Source organism: Mesoplodon densirostris, chromosome 11 (assembly GCF_025265405.1).
Source record: "Mesoplodon densirostris isolate mMesDen1 chromosome 11, mMesDen1 primary haplotype, whole genome shotgun sequence".
Classification (NCBI taxonomy): domain Eukaryota; kingdom Metazoa; phylum Chordata; class Mammalia; order Artiodactyla; family Ziphiidae; genus Mesoplodon; species Mesoplodon densirostris.
The window spans coordinates 65,394,003-65,420,493 of NC_082671.1; the positions used below are offsets into that span (position 1 = coordinate 65,394,003).

At 56.0% G+C, this 26,491-nt stretch overlaps 1 protein-coding gene across 1 annotated transcript; it reads right to left on the reverse strand.

The window, feature by feature from the left end:
* Positions 1–815: 815 nt before the first annotated feature.
* On the reverse strand, positions 816–21,528 carry PARVG (parvin gamma). The gene is made up of 12 exons (XM_060113840.1): positions 21,450–21,528; positions 19,842–19,906; positions 18,426–18,528; positions 17,716–17,856; positions 16,772–16,887; positions 15,566–15,621; positions 12,815–12,837; positions 10,312–10,370; positions 10,021–10,089; positions 7,841–7,942; positions 1,401–1,473; positions 816–925 (listed from the first exon to the last, which is right to left on the reverse strand). Exons 1-12 carry the CDS (start codon positions 21,526–21,528, stop codon positions 816–818), a joined length of 996 nt encoding a protein of 331 aa, XP_059969823.1.
* Between the last annotated feature and the right edge of the window lie 4,963 nt (positions 21,529–26,491).

Below are 26,491 nucleotides of genomic sequence, written 5' to 3' on the forward strand. Positions count from 1 at the left end.
ACACACACACACACACACGTGCGCGCGCGCGCGCGCGGCAGCTCCCTAGGGACCGACTAGGAGACGATCTGACCCACTAATCAGCCACAAAGACGTCTTCTCTGTGACTTTTGGGCAAAGCTCACCATCGCGGCCATAGGGCTGGGCCTGGGCCACGGCTCCTCTGAAAAGTAACTGAACTGACTTTCCTGAGGGGCACAGTGGCCTGGTTTTGGAGCCACTTAGGGCTCCTGCCTCTGGAGGGTGATGCTGGGGCCATCACCCCACTCAAGAGGCAGGTGGGCTGCAGTAGCTGAGTGTGGGCAGGCGGGTCTCTGCCGTCAGGTCAACCCTGACACCTGAGGGGCGGTCCTGCTCCAGGGCGGGACCCTCGGCCCCAATGAAGGTCAGCACCGCTGGGCTCTCGGCTACCCCAGGGGTGGCCTCAGAGACAAGAACCCCTCCCACGCCCACCCTGTGGGGAGAGAGGCTGCGTGGGGAGGGGGGGTCAGTTCATATTCATGAACATTTAGCGGGGCCCTTCTCGGGACAACGGCAGGCTCCCCACATCCCTCCCGGAAATACATTTGTTAAAAGAAACTGAGCAAGGCCAGAGGTTGGCTCAGAACGAATCCATGCTTAGTGAGTTCAAAGATATTCAGACAGATGGAAACAGCAGAGAGGGAAGTGGGGGCTGGGGCGTGCCCCAGACACAGGCTAAGAGTGGGAGGCCCAGGGGCTGGCTGGACTGCGAGGAGATCCCTCTGAGGCCCTCAGGACCTCCAGCCGGGCCTGGCAGGCAGGCTCTGAGAAGCAGATTTTGGGGGCTGTGACGGTTAATTTTGGGATTCCAGGGGCACCCCGTCCGTGCTTTCTTTCAGCTTGTGCTTGCGAAACAGGCCGTAGAGGACCCGCAGCGTGCTCTTGGTGTCCTTGTTCACGATGTCTGCGGGCCAGGGGAGAGGAGGGCAGGGTTCAGGCTTGGGCAGGGGGTGGCCAACCGTCCACCTTTGCCCAGGACCAAGGGGTTCCCTGGGGCACAGGCCTTCAGTGCTAAACCCGGGAGAGACCCCAGCAAACCAGGACAGTCGGTCAAGCTAGGCCTGAGTCCCAGGACCCATCACAGGGCGTGCTACCTCCTTCTCCTCCCCGGCACCCTTTTGTGGGGCCCCCAACACTGCAACTCCTCGAGGCCTCAGCCCTCCGGACAGCCCATCCCCGGGGACCTCAGCCTCCCATCTCCTCTCCCCAGGACCATCCTCCACTGGCGTGGGTAGGGGCTGTGGACACAGTGCCCCTCCTAGGAAAACTCAGCAAGCGCCAGGCAAGAGACTGCAGCAACACACGGCTGTCCCCACGCCCCGTGCCCCACTCTGTGGCGCTCGCCCGAGGCTGGCTGCCCATGAGTGCCCTGCACTCACCTTCTGGTCTGACGGGGTGATTGAGAAGGCCTTCATCCTTCAGCAGCTCCAGGGCCAGGCTGACGTTGTGTAGCTACAATGACAAGACCCCATCAGATGTCAGCACGATGACCCATCGTGCAGCAAGGAGGCCACCTCTAGTGGGAAAGGCAGTCCCTGAGGAAGGCACCCAGCCCAGGGATCAGGGAGGGCTTCCTGGTGGAGGTGACACCTGGGGGTGAGTCCTGACAGGTGAGGGGACTAACCAGGGGAGGGAGCATGGGTTCATCCTGATCTTTTCTGAAGCAGCCCCGAAACCCGTGAGCAACAGACTCCCTCAGGAACAGACAGCTGAGTTCCATGGGTAAAGCATAGATGAGGAGACCGACGTTCAGAGAGGCCACAGGGCTCATCTGAACTCACCAGACGGAAAGTGTCGGAACCAGGTGCCTGCAAAGCAGACTGGGGGCTGGAGGAGCCACGTCTACCCAGGTGCCTGCCCTTTGTGCCACCCCTCTGCCTGGGCTGGCGCCTGAGACACCGTTCCCAGCACTGAGGAGAATACCTGGGCCAGAGTCAGGCCCACCCAGGTTCGGATCGCCGCTCGGTCCTGGGGAGCCTTGAGCAAGTCCCTTGGTGCCTCGGGGCCTCCACTTGCTCCCTGCAAAGTGGGGTCTCCACCATCTCCGTTGATACAGGACCCTGGGTGGCGGGCCCTGGGGAGCCCCATCAGCCCTCGGCTCAGAGCAGCCCCTCTGTTAGTGGAGTCCTGTCTTTTCACAGCTAGTTTCTCCCTGGGGTCTCAGATCCCACTGAAAAGACCCCTGCCCTTCTCCTTGGGGCAGCAGGCTGGTGTGGTAAAGAAGAGGGCATGGGGCATGGCAGGATGAGCCAGGGATAAAGCTGGCTGAGTCCCCGACTCACTGGCACCTCAAGCAGGTCCTTCCTTCAACGGTCTCAGGCCCACTGTGCTGACTGGATGTCCCAGACTGGTGGCCGGCTGTGCTGGTCACTTCCCTCCCCATCTGCCGACCATACCAGCCCCAAAGCCCGCTTCAAACAGGCCAGGCAGTTCCCATGGCAACCTAACCAGGGGCCCAGAGACCCGGCTGGCAGAGCAGCAGATGAGCAAGGCCCATCCGAGGAGGCCGCCCTGCCTAGGCCGCCTGCGGTCACCTCCTGGTGAGTCTGGGCAGATCTGGGTTAGATGTCTGTGCACCCGCCCCACTAGGTCACAAGTCACAGGTCAGACAAGGCACGTGTCCTGCCTGGGCCTTTGTCCCCTCATCTGTACAAGGGGAATAGTGCATCTTCCAGAGGTCTTTCCAAGCTGCCGTGTAGATCCAAGTGTGATGGTGGACACAGGATGAGAACCACAAGGCAAGACTTGAAGGTGGAATAATAAAGGCAGAGCCAGGGCTTCCCTGCAAATTCCAGCTGTCCGGGCTCCTACAAGGGCTGGGAAGTGAGGCATGTAGGAGGGCCTGAAGCCCCTGAGAAAGAACTCTGTCTGAGAGGGAAAGGGGCAGGTCACAGTCCTGGTCCAAGGGCACAGGGCAGGGTCCGGGGGAGCATCTTCCGCCCACTCCAAGGACTCCTGCCACATCCCGGGCAAGGGGCCAGAGTCCTCTATGGCAGCTGGTGGCCGTGCAGGGACCACAGGGATCTGGAAGGCAGTGAGCAGAGCCCTTCTCCACGGGGGAGAGTTGATGGAGCGTCAGATGGACAGAGGCACTGAGGTGGGTCCAAGATGCAAGAGAGAGAGTAGCAGAGGCTGGGTCACCAGCCCGCAGGGCTGTCCCCTCTAGAGCCCGTCAAGAAGAAGAAACCAAGGTTGTCACAGGTGCTAATGCTCCCAAGCAGGTGAGACACACCTCTGGGGGTGTCCAGACCAGGTGCAAGCAAACCTCAGAGTGAGGGGCTAAGACCTCCACTGCTCATCCCGTGCCTTTGTCCCCAAGCCTTCCCCCGACTGGAAAATTCTGGAAAATGAGGGTTACAACTGTTGCTATTATTCTCATTTTCATCATGAACACTATTTACAGGGCGCACAGAAAGTAAATGTCAGAGTGAGAACGAAGACAGCCGGGCTGGGTTCCCCCGCCTTGCAGCCCTGCCTTTGATGTGCTCACCCTCTAAGCCCGCATCCCCACAGCGTGGTCCAGGGTGCAGAAAGCCAAACGGCTTTGGGAAATGTTGGCTTCGACAAAGTTATATGGAAATCCTCCACTGCAGGACTTCTCAGAGCCTTGAATATGTTTTGGTGTGTCATGAGCCTTCAAGACTGTGCATGTTTTCCCAGGTGACTTGACCATAGGATCCATTTGTCACAGAGCAGCTCATGGGACCAGTGTCTTGGAAAGACTTCCTTCACTTATTTAAAAAATATTTATTGAGCAACTACTATGCACTAGCCACGCAACAGGGGCAAACCCAGACCCACTGCCTGCTGTCGTGGAATTTGAGAATTGCTGCCATCAACTAGAGCAGTGATCGCACTTGTTTCTATGGGTCACACTCCTCGGCAATGCTCAGTCTGACCAGAAGCAGCTGCCCCAGGCTCCAGCCTGATGCCACCACGCTCTACCCAAAGCACCATTTTTCTTCCGCGCACAGTTTGAGATGATGAAAGTATGGAGCTGAGAGAAGGTTACGACCCAGAAGGATGCATTCAAATCGTCCCTGGGAGAAGTAATTGCATGTAGGAGGAAGCCAGAGATTCTTGGCCCCCATGCTTTCATTTCTGCAGAGAAAATGATCGCCTCTCTCCTCCACCTGTACTCCTCTTCCCTCAGGGAATGGCAACCTCACGTAGACGCCATTGGCAAAGGTCTGATAACGAGAAATTCAATTGCCAGAGGCCACGCTGCAGAGATAACAATTCCTCGGAAAGGGCCGCTGTTCCTGCCCTCTTCAGCTAATGACTTCCTCAGCATTTTTATTACACATTCCTGTGGCTGAGATTTCCTACAATAGTCCATAAAAATGCATTCTTGGGGCTGAGCTGAGAGGCTGCTTCTTTTCCCCCACATAGATTGTGGCTCATCTTTGGAAGCCGGTCCTGAAGCCATTCCTAAAGCCGGTAGAGTTGGCAGGCTGCCTGCACACAGGGGCCTTAGAAGTTGGGACGTTTGTCCCTGGCTTGTAACTAACTAGGGGTTGGAGGTGAGCAAATAGTGATCACACCTTGACATCCCATTACTCAGGTGTGACATCCCCAACACCTGAGTAACAGAGAGGGGACCCCTGTGCTGTTCCGAGCCCCTCGTCCCCAGGGGGCCCGCGTGTGACCTGCCCATCTCCATCCTTCCACCCTCATCACTGATCACACATAGGCCTCCTGCCTTCTGGATGAAGGTCAGTGCCATGGTCTCAGCCTCACTCTGACCCACCTAAGCCCCCCTTGTCCCCACAGCTCCGGGCGAGCCTCCTTCTGGGCCCACCACCCCGCCCCCATCTCCCATGGGGCTCATCCTGGCTCCCTCGGAAGGACACAAGGAGGAGGCTCTGGCTTTGGAGACGGACGAGCCTGGATGCCAGTCTGACCTCGACCCTAACCAGTGGTGTGCTCCTGACCAGCTTACTAGCTCTCTCTGAACTCAGTTTCCCCAGAGCAAAATGGGGATGGGGAATAGTTCCTACTCAGGGGCCCGATGTGGGGAGGAATTAGCAAGTTCATCCAGGGAGGCAAGCGCCTCCCTGGGCCCAGTTCTGCATCGTCTCTGCACCACACACCACAGGGCTCTCCCGCCCCCGCACCAAGGCCGCAGGGCCTCCTCTGGCCAAGAGGATGAGGAGGAAGTGACAGCACCCCAGGTCTGAGCCTGCGCCTCGTGTGTTCTGCTTTGCCTCTGTGTCCCTGCCTTTGCCGTGAAAAAACCATGCCAGGCTCACTGCCAGTCCCAGGAGGAGGACGAGAAGCACGTGGCACAGAGCTGGACCGCCCCAGTGACCCCAGCCTAGATGGCCTGACGCCCAGCCCATCCCGCATGAGTAATGGAGCCCAGCCAAGTCTAGAGCAGCCAAACCCGGCCGACCTGCAGATCCATGAGAATGAAGGATTGCAGTTTTAAGCCACTGGGTGTTTGGGTGGTTTGTTACACAGCATTTTCGTGGCAATAGCTGATGAATACAGTGCCTGGTGAAGGACAAGAACTTAGTAAGTGCTGACCACTGTTTCTACCACCACTAGAGCTACAAACACTGCACTGCTCTAGCCTGTTTGCTTCTCAGCTCTTGGGAATCTGAGCCCCAAATCAATCTTCAAGTCAAGAGCACCCCTGCCTCCTGGGAAGGTGGAGATGATGCCCACAAAGATGGCATCTTCCTGCTGCAAAAGGGAAAATGTGGGCTGAGGGTTGGGTGGCCAGTCCTGGTGTCAGACCTGCCACTGAGTAGCTGGATGGCCCTGGGCATGTCCCAAAGCCTCAGTTTTCCCCTCTGTAAAATGGAGATACAACCCTGCCCTGCCTCCCTCACAGGGGTATGGAGTGAGGGAGAAATGGGGTAAAGGGCCAGGTGAGGCCGGAGGCAGGTAGGAACTCCAAGAGAACGTGAGAGTAGCCATGGTTCGGGGCCCTATAGGATGCCCAAGAGCTCAGAGGGGATAAGGTGGCCAGAGCCGACCACCCGGCTAAGGGGGTTGAAGCAAAGCAGGAGGCAGGATGGGTCTAGAGAACAGCCTGGGAAAGGTCTGGAGATGCCAGAGGCCCAGGCCGAGTAAGGACCACAGGCGGGCAGTGAGGCTGCGGCTGGGGGTCAGGCAGGCTGGGAAGGCGGGCCTGGAACATTCGGCAGGGGACTGGGTAGGTCAGGCTTGCAGCCAGAAGCAGGGACAGACAGGGCTGCGGATATGTGGGGGCCAGGCAGCGATCGAAACTGGAACTGGGCCAGGGTCAAGGGTGTACAGGCTCACCCAACCCCAGGCAGGCCTTGAGGTTTGAACCAGCCCCAGGGCCATGGGCACATCAAAGGGGACCAAAATCTTTCCTTTTCCCAGAAACTCCCCAAGGCTGGCACTGGGAACCGGCACCCAGCCCTGCCTGGTGTCCCCTCTCTGTGGAGGGATGAAAGGGTGCCCTCCTACCCTGGGCTGCCGCTGAGCCGTTCCTGGGACCCTGGTGCAGACAGACAGAAGCTGGCCACCTGGGGTCCTGGGCGGGTCTGGGGGACCAGGGACCACATGCCCCTGGATGCTTCCACCTCTGTGATGCTCCAAACTCTTTCCTATTATTTGTGTGGTCTGAGGGGTGGCAGGGCAGGGACTGTGAGCACATTTTAGGGGCAAAAAGCCTGAGGTGCAGGCAGAGACCAGAGTCCTCCGCCTGGACTAACGCAGCCATCTCCCAACCAGCCCCCCAGACACCAGGGTCCACGTGGGAATTCCTGACCCCCACACGGCCAGAACCCCTGCCACATCCGAGCCTCGGTTGACCCTGTTCCCTTCCCCTGGGGGTGACCCCCCTAGTTAACACTGCGAACCCAACTCCCGTCAATTTTATGGCCACCTCTCACGCAAGGCCTCTCCTGACTGCTGCAGGTCCTACTAACCACGCCTCCTTTCAGGTCCCCAACCGGCCCACCCACCACGAGCCAAGGCACTTCATCACAGCCCTTGAATACCACACATCATTGGGAGTACAGCGGGTGGAGAGTGAGCAGTCCTCAAAAGCTGGATTGTCTTTATGGCCCACGGGGCCTGATGCCAAGAGGACCTCAGAAAATGATGGATCCGGTGCATGGGTGAATGGGTGGGGGACAGGTAGATGGATGGATGGGCAGGTGGATGGATGGATGGATGGATGGATGGATGGATGGAAGGATAGATGGTCAGGTAGATGGATGGATGGATGCGCAAGTGGATGCATGGATGGATAGATGGATGGATGGATGGGCAGGTGGATGGATGAGTGGATAGATGGATGGATGGATGGGTAGGTGGATGGGTGGATGGATGGGCAGGTGGATGGGTGGGTGGATGGATGGATGGATAGATGGATGGATGGGCAGGTGGATGGATGGGTGGATAGATGGATGGATGGATGATGGATGGGCAGGTGGATGGATGGATGGATGGGCAGGTGGATGGGTGGATGGATGGGCAGGTGGATGGGTGGGTGGTTAGATGGATGGATGGATGGATGGGCAGGTGGATGGGTGGGTGGATGGATGGATGGATGGATGATGGATGGGCAGGTGGATGGATGGGCAAGTGGATGGATGGATGTGCAGGCAGGTGAATGGGTGGATGAATTGGGTGGATGAGTGAATGAATAAGTCAGTGGATAAGTGTGAGGGTCTATGGGTGAGGCTGGTGGATGGATGGGCAGACATATGGACAAACAAAGTTTCCTTTCACCCTTACTTCACCTGGAAGTGAATAAATAAAGACTGATCATGACAATTTCCTAGATCTGTCTACCTAGAGGTAGACCCCTAAGGAAAATCTTTGGAAAACTTACCATTTCCGCAGGAGATTTGGGAGTGAGATAGAATTCCTTCAAGTGCAGGAAGAAGCCTTCCAGTTGTCCAATCAGCAAGAGTAAGATGACTCCATCTGCAAACTACAAAGGAGGGAATGGGAGGCAGATAGCCTGGAGGGTCCCCTCTGCCTTTTACAGGCTGTGTGACCCTACAGAAGTCACACAAGCTCTCTGAGCCTCAGGTTCCTTTTTGAGAAATGGGGACGATACCCTGACCTCACAGAGTTGTAAACAGCAGCAGGTATAAAGCAGTTATTGGTTGCCTAGCACAGAGCATGCGCTCAATAAAATGAGCTATTTTGACATTTTCTGTAAAATAGCTTCAAATCATTTTTTAAACCACATATTGTTCCATGAGCTACAGAAGCCCAGGAGAAAACAGAGTTAAGTGTAAAATAATTCCATCAGGAAAAGGCAGAGAACAGCACACCGGGCTCATTTTGCTGGCTGCCACATTTGTATTTGTCTGTTTTGTCTGTATGTTCAGAGATAAAGCTGTCACCCTAGCACCAGCACATCATATGCTAATATAATCGTATTCAGTCTCTTCAAAGACACAAAACACAAGATTGAATGTTGGAGGAAAAGCCACCAGGCAAAGTCCTTAATGGAATTTCCTCATATTAGGTCTGTTCTGATGCTATTAGTTTGGCATATTCCCTGGTAATACCACCAAAATACCAGGGACTTTAATATCCCCTTTTATCCAGCAGTTGAAATACCATCCTCACATGTGCCATTATTCTCCAAATGTCATTATTTTACCAAGGGAGAGAGAAAGATGAAACAGGTAGAATGTAAACCTAAGAAATCATCTTGTTTATTCCCACATAAAATGTAATAAAACCACAAATGTATTGTTTATTATGTGTAGACAGTGTGTCAGGTAATACACAGAACACCTGGATGCTCATCATCTCATTCATTACTCACAGTTCTATGAGGTTGGTAACCCTGTACCCATTTTAAAAGAAGAGGAGCCTGAGGTTCAGAGAAGTCCAGGTCCAAAGCCACACAGCTAAGGTGGAGGAGGTGTCCTCAGAGCCCAGGAGCAACACGTGCCCATCTGGCTTCAGAGTCTGCTATCTCCACCCTGCAGTGTCACCACACCACGTCACACACAGACTTCTCACGTGGCCGCCATGCGAGGTGGTGATGGAGCACAAACTCTGGCCTCCGCAACCTGGGTTCAAATCCCAGGCCCACCAGTTAATCACTGTGTGACCTTGGACAAGTTAATTAACCTTCCTGCGTTTATTGTCCTCATCTGTAAAATGGGATAGTATCAGTTCCTACCTAAAGAGTTTGTTGGGAGGAGTCAGTGAGTTAATGTATGCAAAGCACTTTGCTCAGGGCCGGGCACATGGTGAGGGCTCTATCGGCTTTAGCTACCAGGCACAGGGGTATATCAACCCCGTTCCCTGCTGGCTAATGTCAGGCTGTGCCTGAGACGTCAGCAGCTCCAGTGACCAGACCTGACCTCACCACCTGCCCCCAGTCATGCTGTGTGAGCAAAACCCATGTGGCCCGACCCCTGCACCACCACGCCCAGTTAATGAGCCCAGGGTCCAGAAGGCTCCATTGCTGCCCTGAAGGCCCTGGGCTGGCAATTAGCTTCATAGCTTCTCTGCGCCCCACTGTGTTGAGGGAAACCACAGGGCACAGCATCCTCATGGGAGGCCACGACCCACTGGGGAAGGCTGACCTCCTAAGACTCTGTTTCTGCCCCAGAACAGTGGGCTGGGCGACTCAGGGAGTCCACAGACATGGGGCTGTGTCGGCACCTACAACCCCTCCTGGCACACGGCACAACCTAATAGACGCTGCGAGAGAATGCAGTTAGGGAAACCTCATGTGCTTTGAGTCTTGGGGTTGGATAGACCAAGATTAATTTTGAAAAAAGCTGAAAAGTGGTTCTTTTACAATGAAAAGTAATAACAGCGTAGACAAACCCCGAGATCCCCACTTCACAGCATCCCCGTCGTGCCCCTGGTTGGCAGTACCACCTACCAGCCACATCCCCACTGGAGAGGAGGGCCCCAAGGTTCCAAGAGGTGACACACGCCAGGCCACATAGGATGGGCCCAGGCTCCCAGGGCCCTGTGGAACCGCCTCCCCAGGCCCCTTCCCTACCCCAGACCCTGCAGCTGAGTCCCTACCTGGGTGTCCAGATTCTGCACGGACAGGCCCAGGCGGTCCAGCTTCTGGTTGACGAAGTTCACTACGGCCTACGTGGGGAAGAACAAGGGCCCCAGGTCCCCAGCTCGGGTTTGCGACCTTCCCACTTGGGGGTCACAAAAAGGCCCCCGTACAGCACCCGGCGCACAGCAGTTGCAGAGTGAGGACCCGATTCCTTTCCCTTTGCCCCACTCCCACCCCCAGACTCAAGGCAGGCGGGTGGTGGGTGGGCGGGTGGCAGGAGGTACTCTTGGAACTTCGACCTCTCTTACCTCTTTCACAGCGTTCACTTTCTCCGGAGCCAGCTTAAATAATTCATCAAAGACGTCCTCTGCAGACAGATCCATTAAACACCTCATTATGATGCTATTATCTTTGGGCCAAACAGGGACTTTTTTCCACCAAAGTTTCTCAGAATAACCAGTCTCGAGGGAGATGTAGTTTTATCTCAAGGTTCTTGAATTAAAGAACAGGTCTGGGGCTTCCCTGGTGGCGCAGTGGTTGAGAATCTGCCTGCTAATGCAGGGGACACGGGTTCGAGCCCTGGTCTGGGAAGATCCCACGTGCCGCGGAGCAGCTGGGCCCGTGAGCCACAACTACTGAGCCTGCGCGTCTGGAGCCTGTGCTCCGCAACAAGAGAGGTCGCGATAGTGAGAGGCCCGCGCACCGCGATGAAGAGTGGCCCCTGCTTGTCACAACTAGAGAAAGCCCTTGCACAGAAACGAAGACCCAACACAGCCAAAAATAAAAATAAATAAATTAAAAGAAGGCTCAACATTTAAAAAAAAAAAAAAAGAACAGGTCTGGATCAGAGTCACTGCTCCCCTGGCTGTGTGGCCTGGAGAGAATCGCCTCCCCTCTCTGTGCCTTGTTTTCCTCATCTGTAAAGTATGGCTGATAATAACTACTAGCCGGGATCATTGTAAATATCCAGTCTGGGAGCATATAACACACTTGTGATGGTGGCTGGGCACACAGTAGGACTTAAATAAACGGTCATCTTTCCTGCCGCGGACGCCATCCCTTCCTCTGGGAACTTGCCCCACCTCCTGCTGGTTCCCTGCTCCACCCACAAGCCCACGGGAACTGCCACAGGTGGCTGAGCAGGGACCAGCCCCGCACTGACTCTTGGCCCAGCGGTCTCCTCCGCAGCGTTTGTGGATTGGCAGAATAAGGGCACCCAGCCCCCCCCAAGAGTCTGAACTTTGCTACAGCGCACAAAAGACCAGCGCCCTCCGTAGCTGAGTCATGCCCATGGAGCTGCATCTTAGCAGCTCAGGCCACTGGTCCAGCCTCAGAGGTGCCAAGTCCTCAGACTAATGCCCTTTTCCCACAAGCTGCATTCCTACTATTCGCAGCTATGCAGCTTTTTCACCTTCCCCTGGGGAGAGTGCTCCGCAGGCACTGAATACCCAACCGAGTAGAAGAATTTCCCTCTTGATTCTGCCAGTCAGCTGCTGTGTGACTCTGAACGAGTCACTTCACCACTCTGTGCCTGAGTTCCCTCATTAGTGAATGGGGAAAAGTAGCACCAGATAGCATCATGCACATTAAAATGCCCCATAAACCAATAAACATGGTGGAAACAGCCGTGGTCCCTCCCAGACCTCTTGGCCTGTGGTCAGTGAAATTGTGTCCCTGAAGGAGCCAGGAATTCAGAGGCCAATGTGCACTCGGATGGCACAGGCCAGAACAGGATGGACATGCTAGAAATGGTTTTAAGGGAGCCCTTTTCCATGTCCCTGCCCCTCATTGTGTGACCCAGCCTCATGCAGCCCCCTAACAAACACTGCTCCTTAGGCAACCCCTGTGTCCTCCGGCTGCCCCTCCACACATGCACACACAGCCATCCGACCAGCCTCCCTCGTGCCTCCCCTCTCCTCCCTTTCCCCAGTCAACCTTTCTCAGCCCCTGTTCTCAGAAGCCCCTCACAGGTCACTATTTCCTCCTCTGCAGGTGAGAATCCCTTGCCCATACAGCTCTTTGTCCCAAGCGGGTAGGGTTCAAGGAGGAAAAATAATGTTAAGATGGATGGATGGATGGGTTGGTGGATGGAAGGATGGATGGATGGGTGGATGGATGGATGGGTGGATGGATGGATAGAAGGAGGGATGGATGGGTGGATGGATGGATGAATAGATGAATGGATTGGTATATGGATGGATAGATGGATTGGTATAAGGATGGATGGATGACCAACTGGCCAGACAGACTGACTAAGGAATGAATGAATGAAGAAGGAAAGGTTGGGTTAATCAGTTGATTGGTGAAGATCTCTGTCACAAAAGTAGCAGCCAAATTAGTGAACAATCACTATTAAGCACTTACTCTGTGCTAAGCACATTCACAAGGTACCTTTTCACCCTCACCACCATTCTAAGAGGTGGGTGCCATTATTAATCCCATTTTACAGATGAGGAAACTGAGGCACAGACCGGTTCAGACACTTGCTCAAGTTCACGTGGCTAATAAATGGGGGAATTAGTGTTTGAACCCAGGTTGCCTGGCTCCAGAGCCCACACACTGAACACTCCATAGTTGCTGCCGATGGGAATTATAAATCTCTCTACCCATATGAGCGGTATCATAAGAAGGAACAGCCAGATCCATGGACAGACAGACAGAAGGAGGGACAAACGGACAAGAGGGCTCGAGATAGACGTAGCAGACCACAAGGAACTGTGAGCACACCCAATAATCAACCTGTCATCATGACATGTTTGTCTCCACACGTGTCCAGTAGAAAAAGATTCCCTAAATTAGGAAAGTACTCACTCGAAGGCTGGTCCTTGTCTGTGCTAAAGGGAAAATTGTAGGGGGGAAAAAGGAAACACATGGTTAAAAAAAAGCATCCTCAGACCTGTAGTCTCTTCATATGACAAGACCCAGCAGTGGGAAGGTTGACAAACTGGGGAGCTGCTTTTTCCTGGCAGCTCTGTAAGCAGGCAGGGCCCTCGTGGAAAGCAAATGGCAAACGAGGTTCAAACCTTCCCTTGAGGCTCCCACACCTAGAAATGTCTGGATTGTGTCCTTTTTTGGCTGCTGTTTTAGTTTGTGGGGGGCATATTACACACACAATAAAAACACACACATCCTAACTTTAGAGCTGGTGCATGTTTACATATGCACACGCGTGTGTGAAATCACCACCCCCAACAAGGCACAGAACCTTCCTAGCACCCACAATGTGCTCCCCCATCCCATTACACCCCACAAAGGTTACCACTGCTTTGATTTGTCTTGTTGGCCTTTCATTTTGTCTGTTCGTCTATGAAATGAAATCGTATGTACTCTCTTGTGTCTGGCTTCTTTCACTCCCTTTTTATTGTTCTTGAGTGGTTTTTCTTGGACTTTGTTGCTAAATTCTCCGCCCCAGCACACCTCCTAGAAGCAAGGTTCTGGGCCCCAAGTAGGCCGAACTCTCCTTGGAGAGCCGGGCCGCCCCTCCGACCGTGGCCCTGAGGGGTGGAGAGGGCAGCCTGAGACCCAGGGCTCAGCACGGAGGCAGCTGCCAGGAGGGGCACACGTCCCTGTGCTGCCCTCACAGACATTTCTGAGCTCATCAGCGGCTGAGAAGGGTGATTTTAGGGCTATGAAGGGAGAAGGGGTGCGACAGGGAGGTCATTTAGGCTCCCTGGGTCGGGGTGGGGCCGTGGTGGTTCGATGGGGGGACAAGCCCTCCTCCCAGGGTGACCTTGGGAGGGTAAATGGGCCGACGAGCACACGGGCCCCGCTGGCAGGAGGGACCAGCAGAGGTCTGCTTCCTCCGTCCTTGGCCATGCTCGGCTCACACGCCTGGACCACAGACCTTACCCGTCATCAACTGGCAGAGGTTTGAGCCCTTCCCCCCACCCCATCTGCAGTGGACATCCAGGAGCCGTAGACCGGAAGGACCTCAGGGTTGGGGGCGTACAGGAGGGGGAAGGTCCCCTCACATACATCACCTATAACTCTCACAGCAGCCCCAACAAGTAGGCACGGGTCCCCCTTTATCAGAGGCGTGAAGAAGCTCAGAGAGGGGGAGTGACTTGCCCAAGGGAACACAGCTCAGACATGGCTAATCTGGGATTTCAGTCCAGGTGGAGCTGGCTGCCCAGCCTGTGAGCAGAACAGAACTGAACTCACCCAGCTGGGGTTGCTGAGGATAAAATGGGTTAAGGGAGCTGAAACAGCCCAGTGCCCTGCACACAGTAGGCCTTCAGTAAGTGTTAGACCAGAAAGGAGAATCCACAACTTTCCTGCAAGGAGTCCACTCTCTGACCAAAACCAGAAAGACCTTTGGACCAGACCGGGGTGGGCTGCAAAGTAGGGAAGCCAGGCAGCCACATGTGGCAGGGTCTGGAGAAATACTGCCCGGCAGGGAGAGCCAGGGCCCCTCCGCAGCTCTGGCAACTTTGCAAAGATGAGAAACATTCTGCCTGTACCCAATAAAGATTCTACAATTCATAGGGCAGAATAAGCGTCCCAAACCCAGGGGCCTGCAGCAGGGCTGGGCTCCCACCCAGCGAACGGGGCAGGGACCTGGTCAGGTGCCCGGATGTGTGAGCCTACAGGTGGCAGGAGGGAGGGACCCTTGGCTGAGGTCAGTTACAATCTCCAACCAAAGGGAGTCCAGGAATGCAAAACGGCCATGTCTCCCTGAAGAGACAACACAGCTGGGGTGTTGGAGGGCTTGGGTCGGGGGTACGAGGTACATGTATGGTTTCCTTTACCACCCAGGCAGTCAGGAGTTTAGGCCACAGGCCAGCCTGGTCCCGCACTGCTAAGGCCCTTCTAAAGGTTGAACTGCGGCCTGCAGTTCAGAGACACCTTATGGGACCCCCTGCTTCTCCGAGACCCCAGGACTCTGCGGCTGTCTTGTTGCAGAGTGCACGTGCCTGGCCCTCGTCCCGATGTGAGTGTTTCCAACTCTGCCAGGAAGCACATGCTGTGCAGGTGGATGTCGAGGCAGAGGGGAGAGCTCATTGGCTGATCGACTTCTGGTGTCCTGCGTGCGCGGACAGACGAAAGGCCGACAGCTGGCCGACCCGGGCACTCCAGGCCCCAGCCCCACCCCATACACAGTAGGCGCTCACTAAGCGCTGGTGGTGTGAGTGAGCCCTCTGCGCCCTTGCCTCCTGGCACCGGTTGTAAGTTTCACGCCTGGCTGCAGAATCTCCCCGCCATGGATGAGGCTTCCCGGCAGCACCCGGCTCCAGGTGTTAGGAAACCAGCCTGGGGTTGGGGTCCAGAGACCTCAGTTTCCGGGTCCCTCCTGGCCCCCAGTGCCTGCAGTGTGACCTCATGACCGAGGGCCAGAGCCCCTTCTGACCCCAGCTCTTCCTGTTTTGCCGGGCTTTGCGGAGGGTGGAGGGCGAGCCCTGTGAGGGCCAATGCAGACCCCGCAGCAATTAGAGCGGTTGGCAGAGTAAGGGCCGCTCCCAGGAAGGTCAGGCAGGTCTGCCCCACCCCTGGCCCCAGGCCCCAGGCTCTACCGCCCATTCCTGAGAAAGCACAGCCGGCCTCCGCCCCTGGTCCCTCCCTCACCGGCACTCAGTGAGTTGCTCCACCGACACCTCCGACTTCAGGCCGCTCTTGGTGCTCTAGGAAAGAGAAAAGGGGACGGAAAGGGGGAACCACAGAAAATTCTAGGACCACGCCTGCCACTAGAAGAGACTGTAGTGGCCAAAGCAGCCCCAAGGGACCCAGTTTACGCTGCCTCATCCGCTCCTCGAGGGGGCCTCCTGGGCAGCCCTCACCACTGGGGCCAGCTTAATTGTCCTTCTTCCCACAGGCCTGGAGCCCCACGAGGATGGGGACCGCGTCTGCCTTGTTCCCCAGTTATCCCCAAAGTCTGCCCAGTGCCTGGCTCACAGGGTATCAATGGACACGTGTTCATCTGAATAACAAATGAATGAGTGGGTGAATGAATGAATGAGTGAGTGGGTGAATGAGTGAGTGAATGAGTGAGTGGGTGAAAGCATGAAGGAATGAAGTCACCTCTGATTTACATACGTGTAAACAAAGCCATGACACTGCTCAGCGGAGAATTCAAGTCAATTGTTTTGAACAACTAAGAGTGCATTCCCCTGAGTTTGGCTGGACTCAGCGTGTTCTGTCGGGTGGGTTAAAGGGAAGCTGGCTGCTCCCCAGGTACCCAGGGGCTGGGGGAGGGGAGAGCGGGGAGCGGAAGCAGGTGGGGCCTGTTTGTGGTGCTCGGGGTCTGTCTGAGAGAGAAGGCATGGACTCCCGGGGCATCAGCTACAGCGGAAGTCCTGCACGTGCTAGACAGGGAGCACCCCGTGGGTGGAGAAACCCAAAATGCTCCTTGGAACCTTCGTCACACCCATCTGTCGAGGGATGAGACCATCACAGTGAGAGGGCAGTGGCTGTGGCCCAGTGGTGTGAAGACTCCAGAAAGGCCGTGAACAGATGGTCACTTATGGCCCGTGTGGTTGCCGTCAGCCAGGACCTTCATGATGTCTCAGGCAGGTGCCATCTGCCGAGTAAGTGCGACTGGCCGGCCCACACAGACCTCCTCGTGACCTCACTGGACTCTCAGCATCTCTCGCCCACAGCTCCAGCCCAACCCCCCACTGCTGTCCTGGTGGGATTCGGTGCTTCTCATGGCTCCCTGGAACTCACCCCAGTTCAGCCCCCGCCCCCTGCAGCACGCCCCCATCCAAGGTGTGGCGATACAGCCCCGAGATGTTCAGCCAGCAGGCAGGCATCCTCCGGTGCCCTGCGCCTTACCTCCATGATGATCACCTCCACCTTGACATTGGTTGGAAGGGACAGGTCTGGCTGGAAGCACGTGGCCAGGGCCACGAGGAGATGCAGGGTGGCCAGCAGGTCCTTGTTGAAGATGCCTGGGAGGGGAGGGGGCACAAGGTCAGAGCCCTGGGGGACGACCAAACCTGGGGCCACATGGTGGGTTCCTGACCGTCACAACCACCCTCTGCAGGCCAAGGAGCTCTGTGTCCAGCCTTCAGGAGAGCAGAGGTCCGGAGATCTACATTTGGAACCTTAAAATAGTCACACTTGGCCCCAGTCAACCCTCTTCTGCAAGTACAGCCCAAGGGCACAATCTACCCTGTGGACGGGGATTTTAACACACAGATGTTCACTGCAGTGCTGTTTAAACAGCTAAATGTCCTACAGCAGGGCCCTGGGTGAACCAATTGTTAGATTTAAGCTGAATGTGACCTGATTCGGGGCCAACATTACAAACATCAATTACTGAATGTGAGACTTGCAGTGGCGAAGGTAGTGGCAGGGGACCCAACAAAAACTGGCTTTGAAAACTGTTACATCCTCACCACCCAACCTTGGTGAAGCTATTCAGTGTCACTTGGCCTCGGTTTTCTCATCTGGAAAATGGGGAAGATGTAGAGGTTGGAATGGCAGGAAATCATACCAAATGGTTAACGGGGTGGGGCTTTGCACACTCGCATTTCTTACGAGCAGGCACTGCAGATGCAACTTAGCTAAATTAATGAAGCAGGATGGTTAGTGCCCATCTGACGAGGTAGATGAGGGCGTGTGTGATGCTTGGAACTCAGTAAGCAGTGGACGCATTATGGACAAGGCTGAGTTTTATCACCCTCGTGCTGTGCTTCAAGGCAGCACCCCCCGCACCCCGAGTAGGGGGCTGTGACTCTGCCTCCCCCACCCTCCCTGATACCAGCCCCACGCACTCTCCACGCTCCACTTGGCCTGCGGCTCCTCCACCTGCAGGCTCTGGCCGGCGGCCTCCAGGACCACGGCCAGCTTGCGCCTCTGGCTAGCCTCGGTCAAGGCGATTTCCTCCACGTCCAGCTTGACTCCAGTCAGCTTCTCTGAGGGCAGGGGAAGGAGGAAGAGGGAGAGAGAGGGTGGGAACGGCTGGCGGGGGGGACAGTTGGGGCCCCTGCAGGGGACCCACAGCTAGCCTGCTTCCTCCAGGGAGGCAGGGTGCTGCCCTTCCTCACGGGCCATGCAGGCTGCATGATGGGGTAAGCTGTGCCCCGGGCCCACCTCACGTTGACCATCCCTGTGCCCCCCACCCCCAGCCTCCCACACATCAACCCGCTCCTCATTCCTATGGGGCAGGGTGGCCCAGGGGTTAAAGCCAAGACCCCTGGCTCCCCTACTTTCTTCACAGTGAGACCTTGGACAAGGTACCAGGCCTCCCAGAGCTCAGTTTCCTGGTCTGTAAAATGGGCATAGTCACAGGACAGAGTTGTTCTGAGGATTAACTGCACCTGCTCCATGGCAAGGGCTCAGGAAGCCGTAGCTCGTGGGACTGTCCTGCAGCCAATCTGCCAAGGGCACCGCAGAGGGCACTGAGCAGGCCCTAGGCTGGCCCAAGGGGAGTCGAGACCACCCAGCCCTCCAGGACTGCCCAGCTTTGGACGCAGCCACTTACGGAAAAGGTGGTGCAGGATGAGTCCGTCAAAAATATCCTCCTCCAGGCTGCGGACCACGATGTGCTCGGGCAGGAGCTCAGCATTGATCCACTCCATCAGCACCTGCGGGCCCCGAGAGACAGCTGGCCCGGGGCCCCTCCTCACCCGGCCTCTCACCGGGCTCAGCTCTGCCCTCCTCCCACCAGCCAACTCCTACCCGTCCTTCAAAGCCAGGAAAAGCATCACCTCCTCTGGGAAGCCTACTCTGATCTCCCAGGTTGAGTCAGGGGCCTGCTCTGGGCTCCCGAAGACCTGAGCACTGCGGGCTATTGTTTGTTCTGTGTAAGGTTTGGGTAATACACGGGCGCTGGTGTCCCGCCCCCTCCTGCAAACTGCAGCAGAGCCCGAGGGCTGTCCCTGGAAGTCAGAAGTGCAGAGAAGCAGCACCCCATCCCTTTAAGGGAGCAGCCCGAGCTACACGGGACCTGGTGGGTAAACACCCCAGCTCCTCTGCCCCCGAAGGAAGACTCCAAGGTGCCCGCTCCATACTGGCTCCCAGAGGTTCCCAGCCGGCTTGAGCTCCGACGACCATCATCTGCCCCATCACCCACCCTGGGTGTCTCCTTCCCACATGTCTTACTTCCCTGCTCCCCTTCCTTGTCTCCTGCGATTACCTCCCAACTCAATATTTGCACCTGAATCTTTAGTTCAGGACCAGCTTCTGGAGGACCCCAAACTAAGATGAAGTGTCAGCACGCCAGCAGCTTTTCTTCTGTGTCCCAGGGCCCAGTAGAGGGAAAAGTAGATGGGGGGACGGACAGAATGGGAGCGAGGAAGAAAAGAATGGAAAATGGGCCACAAATCCTCTAGGGGGTCAAAGGTGGCCAGGAGGCCTCCTTGGAGGAGGCAACAGAAAGGCCCCTCGGAGACTACAGAAGTAGGGCAGAGGAAAATGGAGGTCCCAAGCCTGTGCCCAGCTGGTCCTACAGCCAAGAAGAGTACCAAGAAGTGGGTGATGCATGCCTATACCTGCCCACTTCGCCAGCTGTCCTCTGCCCTGGGCAGCTGAGCCAGAGAAGGAGCACAAGATTGGGGGCCAACAACCTGGGTCAAATCCCAGCTCTGTCACTGGCCAGCCATGTGTCCCCCACAGGTCAGGTCACTTCTCCGAGCCTCACTATTTGCTCCCTGGGATGCAGGTGACAACAGATCCCTCTCAACGGCCGTGAAGTTTGCTGGGATCATGTGCGTAAAGGCACACAGTCGGTGCTCAGTAAATATCCCTTCACGCAGACACTCAGCAAGTCTCCCAGGGTCCTGCGGGATCGCCACCCACCAGCCTGAGGTCGGGGAGGGGAGGGGGCAGCCTGCGGTCCCCACCCCAGGAAGACAAAAAGACTCCTCCAGAGAAAGAGGGTCAGAGAAGGATGCCACACCTTTTGCAGTTCTTCAAATTTGGGATCCTTCCTGGAAGTGGGTGGCAGGAACTTCTTCTTTTCTCCTGGAAGCGGAGATGAGCATATGTGCCTGGGGACCCTGCAGGCTTCCCCCAGAGCTGGCACCTCGACCACAAGAGGAAATCGGTCACGCTGCTTCACACGCACACACACACATGCACATACATGTGCATACAAGTGCACTCACACACACACCTGCACACACACATGTACAAATGCACAGACACATGCACCCACACACACAGAGACACACACAGACACACACACACACCCTGGGCACCAAACATCCAAAGAGATTGATTTCCCAGACACGCCTCATCCTCTGCACCTCTTTCTTTGCCCATGCTCTTCCAGCCTCCCCACTAATGCCCTTCCCCCCGGCATTTCCCTCATGAACACCAGCTCATCCTCAGACACTGCAGCATTTATATTTTGGGAACGTACTTAAAGTTGAAAACTATTTCTTGTCTATCTGGAATTCACATTTAACTGGGCATCCTCTGTTTTACCTGTCAACTCTACCCACATATATAAGAAGGAGTCACGGCTCAGATGAGCCCAGATTCCCAGGCTCTAAGGGGCCAGGACAGAGTTCACCGGCATCTGTCTGGCTCCCCAATATGGGCACGACACTGAGGTGCCTGGCTCGTCCTATGAGCCCCAAGACCTGGGTCAGCATCTCCTGCAAGTTTAAGAACCTCAGAACCCACAAGGGTCAGGGCCAAGGGGGACCTCTGGAATCGAGTCCCAAAGGATGGGGTGGGAAACTGAGCCACCAAGTGGGGCGGCCTTGCCCAAATCCACAAAATGCATTGCCTCTGTGTTCATGTGGCCCAGCAGGGGGTCAAGTATAAAGCAGAAGGCATAGGCAGACGTCTAGACATTCTGAAAACCTTTGCGTACCACCCAGCCCCGTGTGCTCTGACGAGAGGAGGGCGGGCCCTTGACAGACGCTTGGGGAGAGAGCGAGCAAGTGTGTGAATGGCTGTGGCCCTTTCCTGGAGCAGATTTCTTGCCACTCTGAATCATACCATGTTCCAGCTCTGCCTGCCAGAACTCTAAGTAACTCTAAACCAACTCTAAAACAAAAAATAAATATTCTTTCAAATCACTAAGCCCTACCACCCGAACTGCAATTTTCCTCATGATGCTTTCCAACCTGAAACCACTTATAAACCGAGAATGCCCGTTAACGGAGCCAGCCCCGTGACCCTGGCCTTGGCGCTCTGCTACGTTACTCCCTGGGCCTCGGTTTCCTTGTCTGTACAAAGGAGGTAAAAACACCCATCCTCAGAGTAATAGGTGAGATGCTGCGTATAAGTTCTCAGCACAACCCCAGCCCAGAGTGGGCACACACAGCAATCAGTACCCTCATTAACATGGAGATGTGCGGTTATATGGTATATGGCGATAATTCTGTGGAAGGTTCCAGAAGCAGGGGGTCAAGTATAAAGCAGAGGGCATAGGCAGAGGCTGGATAGAACCTAGTGTCCAGCTGACAACTTAGAAAAGCAGTGCAGTACCCAGCACGGCTTGTTCAGTTCTTACAATGCAGATCCTCCCCCCCATCCCCCGCCGGCCTGGCACCTTGTGAGAGTGTCGCCCCGGGCGGTGGGTCCGCCCTCCCGGGGAGCTGCAGCAAGTTGTAGAGTGTCTCCGGCTCCATCACTGCCTTGCCGGCCCTGGGGATGCAGGAAACAGGACATCACTCTCCGAGTCACTCTAAATTCACTCTGTGTGTCGTTTCCTCCAGACCAGGAGGCACAGGGAGAGAGAGGGTGGGAGCTGGCTTTGGATGGACTAGTCACCGCACTGCCTGGGCAAAGGTACGGGGCCGCTGGTGAGAGGGAAGCTCGGAGCCAATCCTTGCAGGACACAGGTGCGGAGAAAGGCAGCGACTGAGGTCTCGACCTGGGCAAAGGCTCAGCCGCGAGATGGGGTCCTCGGTCAGGCGCAGGGCGGCCAGCCCATGGCCCCACTACAGCACACGGGAAGCCCACCCACCCTGGGCAGTAGGACCAAGGGAGCAGCCCACTTCTCAGAGCTTCATGGATCTAGAAGACCCTCGGGCTGAGCTCCAGGGGCAAATCTGGGCGGGCTGCGTGGAGCCACTATGGCTGGTTGCGGTGAACACGCAGATGGGTGACATCTGCAGACCAGGAGCTCCTGCGGGGGCGGGGTTGGTGGACAGCAGGCCTGTCCTCTCTGGGCCCTGCGCCTGAGTCAGGGGGACACAGAGAGGCACCGCAGACTGTGAGTGAGCGGACGGGACTGGGGTGCAGGCTGGGCTCTCAGGGGAGTGGCCTGGCCCTGCCTGGCCCCAATTCTGAGCGAGGTTCTCCACAGCGGGGCTTGTCACCCTGGCCTGTCGTGGTGGTTTGGGGGTCTCTTTGCTCGCCGGGAAGGGCCAGCATTCCCAGAGCCCACAGGTACCCTTCTTCATCCTTGCCGGGGGCAGGGGCCAGGCTCCCCCCGGGCCCGGCAGATTCAGAACCTCCTTCCTGGTCCCCTGGACTCACTTCCTCTCCTGCTCGGCTAAGGGCCTTGCCCTCCCACTTTCTCTCCTGCCCCTGGGTCTTCCCCAGCACTCCCAACCCCACGTGGACATTTGGGGCAGGGGCCTCATGCAGTAGAAGCTGGTGGTCAGCTCCAGCCCCGGGGAGGCCTGGCTGGAGAGGCAGGGCCCAGAGCTGCGGAGAGACAGAAGCATTCGCAGGGCTGTAGCCACCCTGTCACACTGGCAGCCAGCCTGGGGACACTGGGGCACTGTCTGTGGCTCTGTCCTGCCCTAAAGTGTGGGAGGGGGGAGAACACAGCTACTGGGCCAACTCCATCCCCTATATTCCCAAGCTTCCTTTTGGACGGGATTCGGTTCAAAGGGTGTGGCCAGAGGAGAGGAAAGAACTTGGCCTGGGGGTTAAGAGCTTGGGTTCCGGGCTGGCTCCTCCTCATTCTGGCTGTGTGACTTTGGGCAAATACCCTCCCCTCTCTGGTCCTGATATTTCCTTACAAGGAGGGGCTGGACTCGATGCTCGCCAAAGGCAGCTGAGTGGACGCAGAGCTGGGAGCGGCCTCCAGCCATCAGTAGCCCCGGGCAGCCCCTTCCCTGACCTGGGCCTCTGTTTCTTCATCTGGAGACTGGGGCTTGCCCTTCTCCCCAACGCATCGGATGAAGCTTAGGGGAGATGACGGGGTGGAAAGGGAAACTCTTGGCCTGGCTACACGAGAGGTGGGCCAGTGCCCTGCTGGCTGTCTGGGCCTCTGGGGCGGGAGGAACAGCCGCCTCTAAGCCTGGGTGGCCAGAGGGCCACCGGGGCGCAGGGTCTACCTTGCCGGCTACCTCCCGGTGGCGGCTCAGCTAAGCCTGTGCTCTCTGGGCTCCATTTCCACGAGGCCCCTCGGAGCCCTCCCTCTCTCTGTGTGAGCTCAGGCGCCCGAGCGTTACGGCCGAGCAGAAAACCCCAGAGGCGAGGACTCACCTGGCTGCTTCCTCCACTCCAGGAAACAAAGACCACGGAGCGCAAACAGTGGTCCCCGTATTCCAAACCAAAACAGGTTCCGGGTTCCCTAGGTCGGCGGGGGCCACAGGGGCCGGCTGAGAGGCAGGGGCAAGAAGCTCACTTCCTCCGGGGCCTGTGGCTTCTGCTGGGCCTGCCGGGCTGCGTCTGCAGGGAGCTTCCTCCTTGCTGGGCTGTAGGGCCTGATGCTCTGAAAGCAACGCCGCTGCAGCCCCACCGGAAAGCTCTGCCCCTGGGGCCCAGCCACACCTCTTTCTCTCCCTCTCGCCTCCCCAGTACACAAACCAAGCCAGTTCCTGAGGCCAGAGGCTGGCAGTCGGCTTCCCCCAGGCCCACCATCAGCAGACTGTCAGCTCTAGCTCCTTGCCCCCAGCCTGGCCAGGCCCCACTTCCTCTCTCCTGGACCACGCGGGAGCCTCTACTAGCTGGACTTGCGTTGCCAGCTTCACTCACACCCCACCTCCCACCCAGGAGTTGTTCTCCACAGACGACCAGAGGACCCACTTCACATCCCAACTTGCTCAAAAGCCGTCAGTGGTGTCCAATAGCTCTTAAAATGAAATCCATATAACTGATTCACTTTGTTATAAAGCAGAAACTGACACACCATTGTAAAGCAATTATACTCTAATAAAGATGTTAAAAAAAAAAAAAAAAGAAATCCAGTCTGCCCAGCTCAGCCCCTAGGTCCCCATGTGACCCGCCAGCTATACCTCCATCCTCATCTCGTATCCTCTCCCGCCCTCACGCCCTCCCAGCCACACTGACCACCTTTCTATTCCCTGAAAGTGCCACATAACTACCTTCTTCGGGGTCTTCACACTTACTGTGCCCTCTGCCTAGAAGCCCCTATGCCAGCTTTTAAAATGGCTTAGTTCACATTGTTACCATCAGCTTAAGTGCCTCCTCCTTCAGGAAGCCTTCCCTAGCTGCCTTATCAAAAAGTAGATCCTCTCATGATTCTTTACCACAGCCCCGTTAAGGTTTCCTTTGTCCCAGTGCCTAGAGCAACGCCTGGCACAAAGGGAACTCAATGGATAAATATTGATGGCTACTGTTGCCTAGGCGATCAGGAAGTCTTTCCAAAGGGGAAGTGGGCTTTGACGGATGTATAAGAGCTTGCCAGTTGAAGAAGGTGGGTAAGAATGTTCCAGGTAGAGGGAACGTGCAAAGGACTAGAGGAATTCCAGAAGGAGAGATCCCAGGACAGCAGGGCAGACTCAAGCTGGTCTCTAGAGCTTGAATCTTCATGAGCCAGGCTGAAATCACGAGTTTCCATAGCGATAGGTGATGGTGCTGGGTGACCGGAAGCTAACCACCACTTCTCTGCAGACAGATCCTGCAGAAAAGGGGGCAGAGCAGATGAGAAGCGTGCAAGCAGGAAAGGGTGGCTGTTCATGAAATGTTATGAAAATGACAAAAGGGATTACTGATGTTGCTGTGAACATTTGAGTAACTGACGAAGCAAGCACAATTGTCAGGGCTTTAATTTTACTAGAACCCAGCCTCAGAGGCAGGTGCTTTCATATACCCATGTTACAGAGGAAGACACAGAGGCACATGGTTTAGCCTGCCATTCTGATGCACCCACGCGAGACTGGGATTCGTGACAAAATGCAGTGAGAAGGAGATGTGCCTGGACACCCATTTTGCTGGGGCAGGTGTAGTGGGCACAGCGTGGCTACGGATCCCATGCTTGGGTGGCAGCTTCCTGAGCCCTGGATTGCAGCCCAGTAGGTGCATTGCCCAGGGTCCCGGCAGCAAAGAGATGGCACGCTCAAATGCGGAAACTGGAGAGTATTTAGTGAAGGGACTGCTGGGGCAGGGTTTAGGGAACCCGAAAGACATGGCACCGCACCCTGAGGCTAGCAGCATAGGAGCTGTCCCAGTTCCAAAGCCTAAGGGCCAGAGGCAGGAATGGATCCCAGAGCCCAGGAAGAGAATGACACATGCGCTAAGAGGGGCCACGGCTAGGGGCTGTGGCTTCTGGTGAAGGATGCGGCCAATCCCCGTGGCCCAGCAGAGGGGCAGGGCCAGAGGGATAAATACCCTGACCTCACTCTCCTCCAAACGCCTTTTTCCTGCCAGGGCCACCCATTGGTCAAATCCAACTGGAAGTCAGAGGCCAGAAAGCCCACTGATGCAACAGTCCATGAGGTCAGGGTGGAAAACAGTGGCGAGCGGATCTGAGAGGCGAATAGAAAATATCTGGCCCCGAAATCGTGCCTCTGGAGCCAGCCATCATTTGGAAGCTCCTTCGTGGTGGCAGAGGAGCTCCGTGGTGGTGGCCAGCGTGCAGATTATTCTGAGTCACTGCTGGAGGACCCCCTCTCCAGCCTGCTCCCACAAATTGCCATGGCTCTGTGATCACCTGATTTCCTGTGTTATATTCCCTTCTGCTTCAGCAGCCAAAGTGTTTCCAGTTAGCTGCAGCTGAATCCCAATTAACGTAGGATCGGTTACCAGAAATAATTGCAGGCAATATACCCTCAGGGATGGGGATCTGGAATTGGTTACTAGTTCTGGTTGATTTCAAGACAGTGAGGACCTAGTAACCCTCAGAGAATGAAATCTAGTAGGTCAGGGCACACAGTGGCAAAACAATTACCTGTAATCGCCCAGAACTAAGTACCTATTAAATCCCTAGCTTCGGCAGTCTGCGTTGTGACTTCCATACACAATATGATAAGCATTGTTTATTCAAGAACTGTGGATGAGTTTTTTCTTTATTGTCATACCAAAGAGTTTCTTAAAAGTAAATAGTCCCAGGGCTTTAACTCCTCAGTCCAGGTTACCTGGTACCTCTCTAGTTAGAGTACCAGGGAGTTCTATAATGGCCCTAAAAGAATTCCCATCTCTTGGGGCTGTTACAGGGCTGATACAGCTGAAAATCAGATGCAGAATCTAATCCTGTGTGCTGCAGACTAAATCCACAGCCTCGCCAAGTTTCCTATGTGAAAGGCAGGGCGTCCTCTGGGGGAAGAGAGGGACTCTAAGGATGGAATAGTCACCTGCAGTTAAATCCAAGCACCCAAGCCTGAATCCCGGCAGCAGGAGCAGCCCTGCCCCCATGGCTGACGGGAGAGGCTCTCCCTTCCCAGGAAACTTTGT

Bases quoted from the DNA above. Each gene is read 5' to 3' on its own strand.
- PARVG (XM_060113840.1), bottom strand. From the start codon at position 21,528: ATGGAGCCGGAGACACTCTACAACTTGCTGCAGCTCCCCGGGAGGGCG. The intron at 15,622-16,771 runs GTAAGGCGCAGG...TCTCTTTCCTAG, and splicing joins TGGAGGTGATCATCATGGAG to AGCACCAAGAGCGGCCTGAA. The intron at 7,943-10,020 runs GTAGGGACTCAG...CCTCCTTTGTAG, and splicing joins TGCAGAATCTGGACACCCAG to TTTGCAGATGGAGTCATCTT.